This window comes from Heterodontus francisci, chromosome 38 (assembly GCF_036365525.1).
Source record: "Heterodontus francisci isolate sHetFra1 chromosome 38, sHetFra1.hap1, whole genome shotgun sequence".
In the NCBI taxonomy this organism is placed as follows: Eukaryota; Metazoa; Chordata; class Chondrichthyes; order Heterodontiformes; family Heterodontidae; genus Heterodontus; species Heterodontus francisci.
In genome coordinates, this window is record NC_090408.1 from 10,745,816 (window position 1) to 10,759,875 (window position 14,060).

Below are 14,060 nucleotides of genomic sequence, written 5' to 3' on the forward strand. Positions count from 1 at the left end.
ATTTTTAAAGTGCAGTTATTGTTATAATGCAGGAAGCACAGCAGGCAATTTGCATGCAGCAAGGTCTGATTAAACAGCAATAAGGTTAATGACCAGAGAACCTGTTTTGGTGGTATTGGTTGAGCATCAGATGTTGAGGGGGATACCAGGAAAATTCATAGGCTCTTTTTAAAATAATTCCTTGTGTTCTCCCGAGCAGGCAGACAGGATCTCGCTTTAATGTCTCATCTGAAAGACAGCACCTCCTCAGTACTGCACTGTGAGTGCCAGCCGAGATTATAGGGTAGAGATTCTGCTTTAGGCATAATTGGAAAATTGCAAACAAAATACATTCAAAATTGCACCGGATAGGTTACAGTTTGTTTCCGCTAAAATTAATTTGCATAATCACAAATGTAAAATCCTCCGTGAACCAGCACAATCAGGTATTGTAGTAGGATGTAATCAACCAGCTTAGATGAAATGGATCCAAGGATGCTGAGGGAAGTAAGCGAGGAACTTGTGGAGGCGCTGGCTACAATCTTCCAATACTACTTATATAGAGGTGGTGCGAGAGGCTTGGAGGGAGAACGATAGACCTGGCAATTAGAGGACGGTCAGTTTAACATTGGAAGCTTTTAGAAATAATTATCCGGGAGCAAATTAACAACCACTTGGACAAGCATTGACGAATAATGGAGAGCCTGCATAGATTTGTTTAGGAAAATCAGTTTGACTTACTTGATTGAGTGTTTTGATGATGTAACAGAGAGAGTGGATGAGGACAGTGCAGCTGATGTTTTTATATGAACTTCCCAAAGGCATTTGATAAAGTGACGCATATTAGGTTTGTTAGCACAATTGAAGCCTAGGGGATAAAAGGGTCAGTAACTGCATGGATATAAAATTGGCTAAGGGATAGAAAAAAAAGTTGTGGTGAGTGACTGACTTTTTCAGACTGGAGGGAGGTACACAGTGGAATTCCACAAGGTTCAGTACTAGTACCACTGCTATTTTTGATGTACATTAATGACTTGGATTTGGGGTAGAGGGCACAATTTCAAAATTTGGAAGCGTAGTAAACACTGAGGAAGATAGTAGTAGATCTCAAGAGGACATAGACAGGCTGGGGGAATGGGTGGACACAGGGCAGATGAAATTCAACATAGGGAAGTGTGAGATGATACATTTTGGCAGGAAGAATGAGGAGAGAGAATACATTCTCAACAGTACAATTTTAAAGGGGGTGCAGGAAGAGACAGATCTGCCTGTTTGTGCACAAATCGTGGCAGGAAAGGTTAACAAAATAGTTACAAAGCATATGGCATCCTGGGCTTTAGAAATAGAGGCATTGAGTACAAAAACCAGGAATTTATGATAACCCAATATAAAACACTAGTTTGTCCCCAACTGGAGTATTGTGTCCAATTCTAGATATCGCACTTTTGGAAGAATGTGAAGGCTAATGTAAGAGAAAATCATTTTTCTGAGTAACCAAAATTCTCCCCTGCATTTTATAAATATGCAGCAGCAATATTGGTCAAACTGTACCAATATATTCTTAATGTATTGATATATAGCCATATTTACACTGAAATACAGATACGTGGACCATCGCTTCATGTGTACCTTTGTAGATTAAATAATAACTAGAAAGTTGTGGTTTCATCCCCCTAATTATTTTATTTTGTAAATGTAAAGTACTGCATAATTGTTTTATAATCCTAGCATGTATTTCCATTGGATTTGTCATTATAACGTGAAGTATGCAGCAATAGGAACCTATTTCATCTCCCATTCAACTGTCCCTTTTAGTAGTGCAGACTTTTGCACACCTTTAAGTTTCTCGAAATTTTCATTGGCCGTTTTACTCGGGAAATGTGCAGCATTAATGATAAATGTTTGTTAATTAATTTGGTGAAAGCATTTTGACCAGAAACCTTTTTTCAAAAAATTGCATTTGCTTTAGTACTTTATCTATGACTGTAAATATTTTTCCGACCTGTGTCCAACTGATAATGGATGATTAATGATTCACCACTGTTTAAAGCTGTCATACCTAGCCTTCTGTTCCCGCTGAGTCTTGGCTTCTGATGTTTATTAAATGCTTAGGGCCTGGGTTCCTGCCTTTGTTGATGACAAGAGCATCTGTTTCCAAGACGGGATTTCTCGTATGGCCACGACAGGATCAACCATCTGTTTTGTGTCTTTGACATAGGTTTCGCCCACATCAGAACGCTGACCCAAAAAAGCCCCGGGTTCCTGCTATTATAGATGGCCTTATATCCTTTAAAAATAATAACTACGGAGCGTGGGCTAGAGGAGGAGACATTATATTCTGCAATTCAGGGTATGTGTGTTTGTAACAGCTAACACATTAGATACACAAAGCAATAAATAAACTGCACTGCTAGTTATAATAGATGTAATAGCCTTAAGGAATATAATGCATTGCTAGTTACTGGAGATACTCTGTTGTATGCAATTCAGGGAAGTGACCACATTCTTATACACTTTTACAGGTTCTCTGACAATGGAATTGGCCTGACTCTAGCAAGGTAACTTTCTTTCAAGATTTGTTATTCACTTTTATGATCGTCTTACTCAATGATCTTCTTTCCAGTTCAAATCTTTTTAGGTTAAAATTGAAACCTTGACTTACAGAAATTGGCCTAACAAAGAAATCCATTTTAACATTACAAGCTGATTTCCTGCAGCTTTGCACATTCAAAATTAAAACCAAGAGTAGTTTTCAGGTTGAGTTAGTTTAGAGGCCAGGGGTTAATTGGATCAGGGTGTAGAGGTCACTCAAACCCATTATAAAGGCACAACTTCTGCAATTATTTTGACATTTACATTCTAAATTCTAATGTCACATTTATATTGGTAATTACCTATGTAAACTTGTCATTTATGTAACAACATTCTCTTGCCAGTGGTGGTGCTGCAGGTTGTAATGACAATGTGATTATGGGCTGGATTTTATATTGCCGCTGCTAAACAATGGCAGAGGAGGCAGGTGGTCCGTCCCCGGCAATGGCGTCAGCGTCAGGCGCTACTTTGCTGGTACCGACGCCATTTTTAAAAGGCTTTGAGCCCTACATTGCAATTTAAAATTTAAAGGGACATTGTTTTTAAAAAATCAAATAACTTGATCCTGACCCTCTCCCATCCCCCCTAATAACCATAGAATGAAGTACTTGCCCTCTCTGCCCCCCCAAAACACTTACGTGGTGCACCTGACCTTTCCCCCCAAAGTTCATTAATCTTAAACATTGCCCCTTCCACCATCCCCAGACCAATTAAATTATTCTGATGCCGCACTCCCCCCACCCCCACAGAGAAAGTTACCTGCTCCCCCCTCCCCACTAGTGTTCCACCTCGAATCTCTGGACAGAGATCCGAAGGCGCAGGAGTGTCGCCCACCGGCACCAATTTCGAAGAGGACTTAATTCAATTATTTGCAATTTTTAAAATATGCAGATCTTGCTCCTGTCGCCGGGCAGGGGGGCGCCACAAGGCCTCGCCGCCACCAGCAATATCTGGCCAGGCCTTCCCGGCATCGAGGCCCCTGGCGGGCCTCTTCTGGAGGCATTTTCTCAGCCCACCCCCTGCACCCCCTGCCATGACCCCCAACGTCGAGGGAGCTGTAAAATCCAGCCCAATGTGTCGATGTTTTCATTATAAATGTTGATAGGAAGTGCACACAAATATGACTTTTAATATTCTAGCTATAACCCAACATAAGTTTTTTTTTATTGTACAGCTGACGAACATTCTGAATGTTCAAAATTTGACAATAGTAGCATTTTACAATTGTTTTTATGGTAGAAAAGAATAGGTTGTAAAGGAAATGTAAGAGATCCTGCCTAGTCACGGAGGCCCTTCAGGGCTTAAGGATGCATCGCAGCTTTAACTTGACGGGCATAAAAAATACAGGCCGACTGAAAACATAAAACTAAATAACTTTCAGCCTGTAGCCTGCTTGGTGTAGTCACTTTGCATACAGCCAGCTGATCGCTGGGTCCTATATCCACCTCTCACACTCTTTCTCTCTGTGCTACCTTTGCTTGCTTACAGGTCTTTTGCTCTTTCATTATAGTACCCAGTCTAACTGTTTTTTTCTGCTACAATGACCGCTTTGGTAGACACAACAAGGCCCCACAAACTGCAAAGGAGGTTGAGGGAAGAATGTTGGCCAAGCCGCCAGAAGACCTCCCTGCTGTTCAAATACCATCCAACTCAGCAGGCAGACGAGGCCTCAGCTTAATGTCTCATTGAGTCATAACGGCACAGAAGGAGGCCATTTGGCCCAGAGAGTCCATGCCAGCACTCTTTTTCGATTAATCCAGTCAGTCCCATTTCCCCACTCTATCCCTGTAGCCTGTAAGTTTATTTCCCTCAACTGCCCATCCAATTTCCTTTTGAAATTATTCATCGTCGCTGCTTCCAACACTCTCACAGGGAGCAAGTTCCAGGTCATTACCATCCACTGCGTAAAAAGGTTCTTACTCACACACCCTTGCATCTCTTGCCCAAAACCATAAACCCGTGTCCCCTAGTCCTTGTGCCATCTACTAATGGGAACAGCTTTTCTTTGACTAACCTATCTAAACCTGTCATAACCTTATATATCTCTATCAAATCTCCCCTCAACCTCCTTTGCTCCAAGGAGAATAATCCCAACTTCTTCAACCTAACTTTGTAGCCAAAATCCCTCATCCCTGGATCATTGTGGGAAATCTCCTCTGCACCCTCTCAAGGACCCTCACATTCAAAAGACTGCACTTCTGACAGTGCAGTACTCCCTCGGTTCTGCAGTGAAATGTCAGCCTGGATGCTGTGCTCAAGTCTGAACGTATAACCTAGTGGTGATGACTTTTCCTTTAAATGGGGCTTTGGTTGGACATGTCAGCTTTTTTCATGAATGGAGAATGTGATGTTATTGGTTGGGCAGGAATGGAAGAGGATGTGGGAATGGGTGTAGGTTATTGGAAGACGGTGGGAAGCGTTGGATTTGATGTTTCTGTGTTTCTTATTAAATAGTAAATTTAAAATGGAATGACTTGGTGAATTCAGGTCTAATAGGTTAACTGCTATAATTCAATCTAATTGCATACTAGCAGTGCACGTTATATCCATCTCACTGAATGCTTTGGTTAATTATTGTAATGTTAATGAAGATGTTGATGAGAGGTTGTGTGGAACTTTGCAATTTATCGTCATGGTGACAGGATGCTCTTGGGTACAGCGAACGAACATTAGTGGCTTTTGTTTCCCCACTCTGTACCTCAAGGTACTTTCCTTCACTTTACAGAGCACACATCAGCAGTCATGCTGCAAGTCACTAAGGACAAAAATGACACTAGCTGATTCTGAGAGTGAATACAAAGCTTTTTTTTTCTGAATTATTGGTGACTCAAAGGAGTGCTAGTCCTAATTCATTGAGTTAGCTCTCTCATGAGCAGAATAAACTCATTATTCCAGCAGCTATTGAACAGGACGGAAAATCATCAGCACACCCACAGTTTCCCAATTTACACACCCACATCACAAGGCTCCCTGCAGGGAGCATGCATTTATAAAATCAACCCTGTGATTACTGTTGTTTTCATATCTTCACACACTTCCCTTGTAAAATTGTGTGAAGTAATGGAAGGATTTGCAGGCTGATTAACAGTCTGACTGGTCCCTCCATGGCTCGGCCATCTTTATACTAGTTGATGGGGTGGTCAGGCCCAGATCATAGGATCATGGGAAATAGGAGCAGGAGGAGGCCATTTGGCCTATTGAGCCTGCTCTGCCATTCAAACAGATCATGGCTGATCATCTACCTCTATGCCATTTTTCCCACTATCCCCATATCCCCTGATGTCATTAGTATCCATAAATCTATCGATTTCTGTATTGAACATGCTCCATGCATGAGCTTCCACAGCCCTCTGGGGTAGAGATTTCCACTGATTCACCACCCTCTGAGTGAAGAAATTCCTCCTCATCTCAGTCTTAAATGGCCTGCCCCTTATTCTGAGACTGTGTCCCCTAGTTCTGGACTCACCAGCCAGAGGAAATATCCTATCCACATCTACCCTGTCATGCCTTGTACAAATTTTCTAAGTTTCAGTGAAATCTTCTCTCATTCTTCGAAACTCAAGAGAATACAGGCCCAGTTTCAGCAATCTCTCCTCTTAAAATAATCCCGTCATCACTATGTATCTGTTCACAATTTAATCTTCATGGATTTTGGCATGGGATGTTTCACTGTCTAACATTATTAAAATAACAAGGATGTTTGTGTGGCGATGCATTAGTAGTTTCTCTTGGCTATCTGCTGATGAAGATACTATTCAGTAGATCATAGAAACAAGCCAGCTTAGCTTTCAGATTCATTATACAAAGAATTATCTCAGAACAAATCCATACAAACACCAAACTTAGTTAAGCTTTTTTTTTGGTTGATGCTGCCATTTGATTAAAACCAATAATAGCAAGGACTGTTAACTGCTATTGTGTTTTTGTTTCCATAGTGATGGAACTTTTCCAACTGATGAGGGGTCCAGTCTGGAAGTGACAAAATCGGTCTTCGTTGGTGAAAGTATTAATGTCGGATATAACGGAGGAAAAAATAGATATTGGGGAAGGGGAGCATACGGAGAATACAGAACACTGCCAAGAAACAGGTAGAAAATAAAAACTTTAATATTTTAAAGCAAGTTTTATATATACATCGTAACAGATTTTTTTGACTATTTATTCCAAAAGCTACTTAAAGTGTTGGATTTAAGTGAGCTTTGTGCTTTCCAGAACTTTTCCCATCCGTGGATTCCAGATCTATGATGGTCCAGTCCGACTGACTCAGTGCACGTTTAGGAAATACATGTCTGTCCACGAAAGGTACTCCAGTGCGCTTGCATTTTTCATGAGGAACTCCTGGCAAATCAGTCCCCAAAACAATGTGTCTCAAGTCAAGTTGGAGTGGAATGTAAGTCTTAAAGTTATTTGCTTGTATATTCTCAAACATTGAGCAAAAATGGTAAAATTAACCCTTAGAAGCCATGTGTTAACCAGCAATGAGCGGGCTGTCATTTTCAAATACAAAGCCCAAATTTTAGTTCATAGACAGGAAGAACATTGGAAGATGTGTTAGTCACACATCTAAGTGTCAGGGGTATTCTATAATAAAGTTTGCCCATTATTATAAACACATTTCCATTGAACGGCATGTGCACAGTTGTTCATTATTTTATGTCCACTTGCTCCACTGACTACAATGAATCTGAACGGCAAGTGATTCAGAAACCAGATGGCTGCCCTGTATGTTCGGCCTGGGCACTCAGCATGCTTGCAATTTGGAAAAAGTTGCCAATGTCTCCATAGGATCTGATGCTCGACTCAGGATAGGGTTGGCAAATTAGCAGGGTCATGCTGGCAAATGGAGGCAGTAGTGATGAAGGTATTAGCGAGAGCTGCAGCATTGCTTCCCATACCTCACAGGGCTGGTGACTTCAATCCAAGACAAATGCTGCATTTAGCTCCTTTTCTAAAGGTTCAAATTATGAGAACATGACTTGTATTCTTTAGAAGATTCCTGGATGATCTAATCAAAGTGTTTAAAATGACAGTGATTTGATAAGGTAGATAAATAGAAACAAATTCCTCTGATGGGAGAATCTAGAGCAAGGGGGCATAATCTGAAAATTAGAGTTGGACCTATTGGGACTGAAGTCACAAAGCACATCTTCACAGAGTTGTGGAAATCTCGAAATTTCTCCCAAAACGGCTGTGAATGCTGCATCAATTGAAATTTTCAACACTGAGATTGTGGGTGCATTGCACTGTGCTGTGCATTCAACAGGACTGCTGACCCACTGAATTGTGCTCATAACCCTGCACTGTATTTCGAACTTACTGCACTCTCCAGTCCCTTATAATACATAATAATTTTCTCTTTTTGAAATACTGGAATGCTTATCGGTAATATTTATTCACAAAGCAACCAATCACACTTAACTAATTTCAAGTGCCAGCTGCAATGAAAAATATCAACCTTTTCCTTCATATTTTGCAATTTAATGTAGAATTTTGTTGTGAAAAACATTTGTTTAATTGAAAGTTTTTCTAGTTCATATTCCCAGTCTCTCGAACAATCTGTATGGATAATTATGTCTGTATTTAGAGCTGATTGTTTGTAATCTGTTCAGTTGTACAAAAACAGGCTTTGTTCTTTTAATCCGCTAATACTTGCATAGAATTTATAGCATAGAAACAGGCCATTCAGCCCAACAGATATATGCTCCGCATGAATCTCCTCCCACCTTACTTCATCTAACCCTATCAACATATCCTTCTATTCCTTTCTCCCTCATGCACTTATCTAACTTCCCCTTATATGCATCCATGCTATTCGCTTCAACATTCTCACCACTCTGGGTAAAGATGTTTCTCCTGAATTCCCGACTGGATTTATTCGTGACTATCTCATATTTATGGGTCCCATATTTGGACAAGTGGAAACATCTGGTGTAAAATTCAGATGCTGTTCCACTATTGTGTGGCCAGGTTGCAGTTATTGGATATCTCAAAGGAGAAAGGCTCAGGGGTAGGGTCGTACTGAGAGGACCAGGGGAAAGTAAGAGGTGCACATTTACACCATCTGCAGCTTGTAAATCGGAAGAGATTGTGGGATATGAGAACAAGGATTAGTTATGAGGATACCAACATCTTCTATCGTTTCATTCCCGCTGCTGGCTATGGCCTCAGTCATGGATTGCTCCAATGATGGTGAACACTGTCTCCTCCGTGGAGGTAAGGACATGCAGCCATGCCTGTCCTCTGCCAGTTAACATCTGCTGACTTTGGTTGTACGCCACCTTGCTTTGCAAGACAGAGGGAAGTGTGTCAGTGTTTGGGTGATGTGGCTGCCATGGATGAATAGCTGGCAGTGTGCAAGCTGTGAGGTGTGGGTGTGAAATTTGCAACATTGCTAAATGTGTGAAGGTGAGGCGAAGCTATGAAAGTTAGGTATGTGTGGTTCATTGAGATTGTTGGTAGGTGAGTTATGAAGGTGTGGTACATTGAGCAGTGTTTGAGGCTAGTGGTTCAGTTGCTGGGATTTGACATTTGAAAATGTTTTCACTTACCCTGATCACTCATGTGAGATCAAGGAACTTTTTGCGTACTGCATCGAGGTTCTTGGACCCCGCTCTCTGCCAGATTGTGCTTTTCTTGTGTCTTTCCCAGGTCAAAATGAGTTGCAGAATGACTTCCAGTACCTGCTCCAGCCCATAATGCACCACCCCCTTGTGTAGTAAGCTGGTTTTAACTGGTACCAGACTCTCTCGATTTTGGGTCCCCTGCTGAGACACTTAGCCACTCAACAATGCGGTTAGCGCTGGTCGCATGCTGCAGTCATGTAAATTAGCAGACAGTATGAAGCATCGCGATCCCCTCAGCTGTTTTCGGGGGCTATCCGATTTATCTTCTCTACATTTATTTATTCAACGTCTTCATAATTTTAAAGGATCTCCATTAATTTACCTCTCGGTCTTCTCTTTTCTAAGGTAAAGAGTCCCATTGGACTGAGAACAGTTTCATCTTGTGTACCTGTGTCCATTTATTTCATTTTTTTTCCATACAGGTTAATCTCGAGGTATTCTTTGGCAAACCAGGACAATGGTTCGGAACTAACAGCCTTGATGGTGACCAAACATCAATTTTCCATGACTTGGATGGTTCAATGACTGGATTTCCCGACACATTTGTAGCTCGGGCTGACAATTACCTGGTCCGTCATCCAGGCTGCCTTAGTGTGCCCAGGTGGAATGGAGTGATCTGCAGTGGCAAGTATGCCCAGGTGAAATTTTCAGTTGGAAAAGAAAGCATTTGTAACGTTTGTCATATTTTTCCAAATTATAATGCCCATTTTACAGCCATCTTATTGGTGATGGGATTTGGACTTTTTGGGGCTGATTTTGATTTGCTGCAGTAACTGGGCAGTGTTGGATCAATCTGCAACATGAGACCCAAAACGACATAAGGAAAGAAATACTTGTATTTATAGAGCACCTGGCACAGCCTCAGGACATCCCAAAGCACTTTACAAGGTGGTAGGACCTCATTAGCATGTGCCCAGTGAGCTGTGAGTGTTACTTGTTTATTCATTGTGTTTAATTGTAGGCACATGGTGGGTATTAACTTGGAATTCACTTTTTTTTAATTCGTTCCTGGGATGTGGGTGTCACTGGCGACGCCAGCATTTATTGCCTATCCCTAATTGCCCTTGAGCAGATGGTGGTGAGCTGCCTTCTTGAACCGCTGCTGTCCATGTGGGGTAGGTACACCCACAGTGCTATTAGGAAGGGAGTTCCAGGATTTTGACCCAGTGACAGTGAAAGAATGGTGATATAGTTCCAAGTCAGGATGGTGTGTGGCTTGGAGGGGAACTTGCAGGTGGTGATGTTCCCATGCATCTGCTGCTCTTGTCCTTCTAGGTGGTAGAGGTCGCGGGTTTGGAAGGCACTGTCTAAGGAGCTTTAGTGCATTGCTGCAGTAGATGGTATGCATCTTGTAGATGGTACACACTGCTGCCAATGAGCGTCGGTGGTGGAGGGAGTGAACGTTTGTAGATGGGGTGCCAATTAAGCGGGCTGCTTTGTCCTGGATGGGGGTCGAGCTTCTTGAGTGTTGTTGGAGCTGCACTCATCCAGGCAAGTGGAGAGTATTTCATCACATTCCTGACTTGTGCCTTGTAGATGGTGGACAGGCTTTGGGGAGTCAGGTGGTAAGTTACTCGCTACACGATTCCTAGCCTCTGACCTGCTCTTGTAGCCACAGTATTTATGTGGCTACTCCAGTTGAGTTTCTGGTCAATAGTAACCCCCAGGATGTTGCTAGTGGGAGTTCTGCGATGGTAATGCCATTGAACATCAAGGGGAGATGGTTAGATTCTCTCTTGTTGGAGATGGTCATTGTCTGGCACTTGTGTGGCGCGAATGTTACTTGCCACTATTCAGCCCAAGCGTGGATATTGTCTGGGCCTTGCTGCATTTCTACACGGACTGCTTCAGTATCTGAGGAGTCGTGAATGGTGCTGAACATTGTGCAATCATCAGTGAACATCCCCACTTCTGACCATATGTTTGATGTGCCCATATAAATACACATAGACTGAAACTATGGTGGTTGAGTTAGGAGGTGTATGCTTGTCATGTGTAATTCTGTAAATAAATGCTTATAAAAGTGTATAAAGATTGGCTCCAGTTTTATCCTTCCCCAACTGCCTTTCTGGAATATAACAGTGAGCACTACATGACCGGTCTGAGGCAGCTCGCGGGTTGGGGAGGACAGGAAATAGAGTGGTTTTGATGCCAAACAGCTGACTATGGACCTGGGGCAGGGGAGGGAGAGGGGGGCAGTGGTGGGGGTTGGATGGGAGGGCAAATTGGAGAAGGGTACGCACAGCCATCTGGAGTATTGTTGTGGCTTCTGAAGGACTTCCTTGTCCTGAAATGAAAAATGAAAGAAAAAAGTCTTGGCCATTTTTGAAGTGCCTGTAGGATGGGCTTATCCACACCAGGGACCAATGTGTGACGAGTATGTGGTGCCATCTCTGACTATTGATCCATGAGAATTGTATTGATCCTACAATCCCCTGATGTAAACGTTTAAATAAATGAGAATGCTGGAAGCCTTTCTCGAGGCCCACTTAAAGATCACATTAGGTGGGCCTCTCTGAGACATCAGTGGGATGCAAGTCTCGCTAATTTTCATGCCACTGCCACCCTGCACTCTCCAGGAAATGGCTGATGAACATCAGCCCCTATGTACCAATCAAGGCTGTAACTGGATAATTTTATAAGTTTTTGTTCCAGGAGTAGAATATATGAAATATTGGAAGTGCATATTAGGAGTAATACTGCAATCCCAGTGAGAAGTGCATACTCAAGGGGAGTGTGGATCAGATATTGGAAGCTTGATTCCCATCCAAGTTAGGTTGTGGGCTTAAGTCCCTTGAGCACTTGAGGATGTAAGCACATAATCTAGGCTGGCACTTCAGTGAAGTGCTGCAGTGTCAGAGGTGCCGTCTTTCAGATGAGAATTTAACTGAGGCCCTGTACGCCTGGATGTAAATGATCCTGTGCCACTATATAACGAAATGCAGGGGAATTCTCCCAGTGCCCTGGCCAACATTTTTCCTTTCTACGACACGAACAGAACTAATTCACTGGTCATTTATCCCTTTGCTGTTTGTGGGATCTTGCTGCTACTGATCCTATATTGAAATAGTGACTGACTGCTTTTGAAGTGCAATCAGCTGTGAAGCACTTTGGGACTATCCTGAGGATGTGAAAGGCGATAGATAGATGCCAACTTGCGATCAAATGTTCCGTGCAAGTGTGGGATCACAGACATTTCTTCTATTCGGAATTCGGGTGCGAAGGTCAGTTTGGCCAATTCATGGTCAGCATAAGAAGTTAAACCAAAGCCCCGTCTGCCCTCTCAGGTGGACGTAAAAGATCGAAGAAGAGCAGGAGAGTTCCCCTTGGTTTTTATCTTTCAACTAACACCTGATCTGGAATTTTATTTCATTGCTGTTTGTTGGAGCTTGCTGTATGCAAATTGGCTGCATGTTTCCTACATTTCAACAGTGACTACACTTCAGAAATACTTTGTTAGCTGAAAAGTGCATTGGGACGATCAAAGTCAGTCTGATCTTTTTCTTTCTTTTTCTTTTTCTCTTTTCTATCCAATAATTTCTGCTAGTTCTCCATGGCAGAAATGCAAACTTGTATAATTACCCCTTAAATTATATCCTAGTCAATTTGGACACCATTTAGACTCAAACAAGTGTGATGCAAGGATAAGAAAGACTGCTGCATAGAAGCATTATATTTATTCATTTTAAATCTAATTGATTAAAAATGAACTACTTTCTAGTCGACTTAAGATGAAGTTCAAATTTTTTTTAGGAACATAGGAATTGCTCGACAAGAAAAAACCATGGGCCATCTAGTTCACATTCTACCATCTTGGTAGTGATGTGAGTTATTGACTAATCGTAATTTTGATCAATTTCTATAACTGCAGAAAATTCAGCAAAAGGAATGTTTAATCAAAAAAATTCTGCAACTTTGCCAATTTTGAAATTCAACCAAAAAATCATTTGTTGGTTTTTACTCTTCAAATAGATTATTGATTTCATTTCATGTAGGTGTGTGCATTGTGTGGATGAGGGGATGTGTCCACTTCTGCCATCCTGATTTCATTTTTTTAAAAATGTGGTTTACTTATACCCACCTCCCCAAATAAACTCTTCCCCTTCCTGACCCTTGGCCCCACCATTCCAGTGGGACTGGCTGGTAGAAACTGCTGTATTTAAATAGGCACAGGAAGGCACAGAAGTCTCCTGCTCCCCAATATCCTGGAGAGGCACTCCAATCAGTGATGGGGAAGGGGATGGAGTGTGGAAGGACTAGGATACGATATTTCAGGGTGGAGTTATAGAACTGGGATATAGTTTCAGCTTCAAGGCTTATTGGGAAAATCATGTGGAATTTTACTATTTTGAATTTGGTGACTGCATGGAATTGGTTTTATCTTCGCAAGTATCCTCCTCCCAGAGGCAGTGGATACTTTAAGACGTGCTCTGATAGGTGGGAAGCTGCAAACCAGGGCTATATTTTCCTCTGGTTGCTAATTTAAGTGAAATGATAAATGTGCATAAGCTGTAGTACAACATGGCTAAGAAAGTGCTAACGGATTTGTCCCTGTTCACCCCTGCTCCTATTCCATAAATTGCTTTCAAGTAAATTTGCGATAACAAATCTTTAAAAAACATGGATTTTTGCTTGTTAAGGTCTTGTTGAAGGCCAACCTGATCTCAAAGTTCAAAAGAAGATTTCGAAGTATTACCCCAGCAGTGTATACTATATAATATGTGGTCTCTAAATCATATGCAGCTCACTTTGCAACGCAAAGGGAGAGAAAGGTCAGACATAAGGAAGGAGTTTTTAAAAGACGAGCCCATATTTAGTGCAGAGCAGTTATAAATTACACACTTAAGTTTGCGGATGTGTAGTGGA

At 41.8% G+C, this 14,060-nt stretch overlaps 2 protein-coding genes across 6 annotated transcripts in view; both read left to right on the plus strand.

Annotated features, from left to right (window-relative positions):
* Nucleotides 1-14,060, plus strand: part of LOC137352386 (inactive cell surface hyaluronidase CEMIP2-like) — a 162,758-nt gene that overhangs the window by 74,057 nt on the left and 74,641 nt on the right. For all 4 annotated transcript variants that reach the window (XM_068017718.1, XM_068017720.1, XM_068017719.1 and 1 more), the window contains 5 exons: nucleotides 2,198-2,329; nucleotides 2,502-2,537; nucleotides 6,507-6,659; nucleotides 6,784-6,961; nucleotides 9,617-9,832. In XM_068017718.1, coding sequence (XP_067873819.1) covers nucleotides 2,198-2,329; nucleotides 2,502-2,537; nucleotides 6,507-6,659; nucleotides 6,784-6,961; nucleotides 9,617-9,832 — 715 coding nt within the window. The remainder of the gene's footprint in view (nucleotides 1-2,197; nucleotides 2,330-2,501; nucleotides 2,538-6,506; nucleotides 6,660-6,783; nucleotides 6,962-9,616; nucleotides 9,833-14,060) is intronic.
* cemip (cell migration inducing hyaluronidase 1) overlaps nucleotides 1-14,060 on the plus strand; it is a 268,013-nt gene that overhangs the window by 34,327 nt on the left and 219,626 nt on the right. The window lies entirely within an intron of this gene.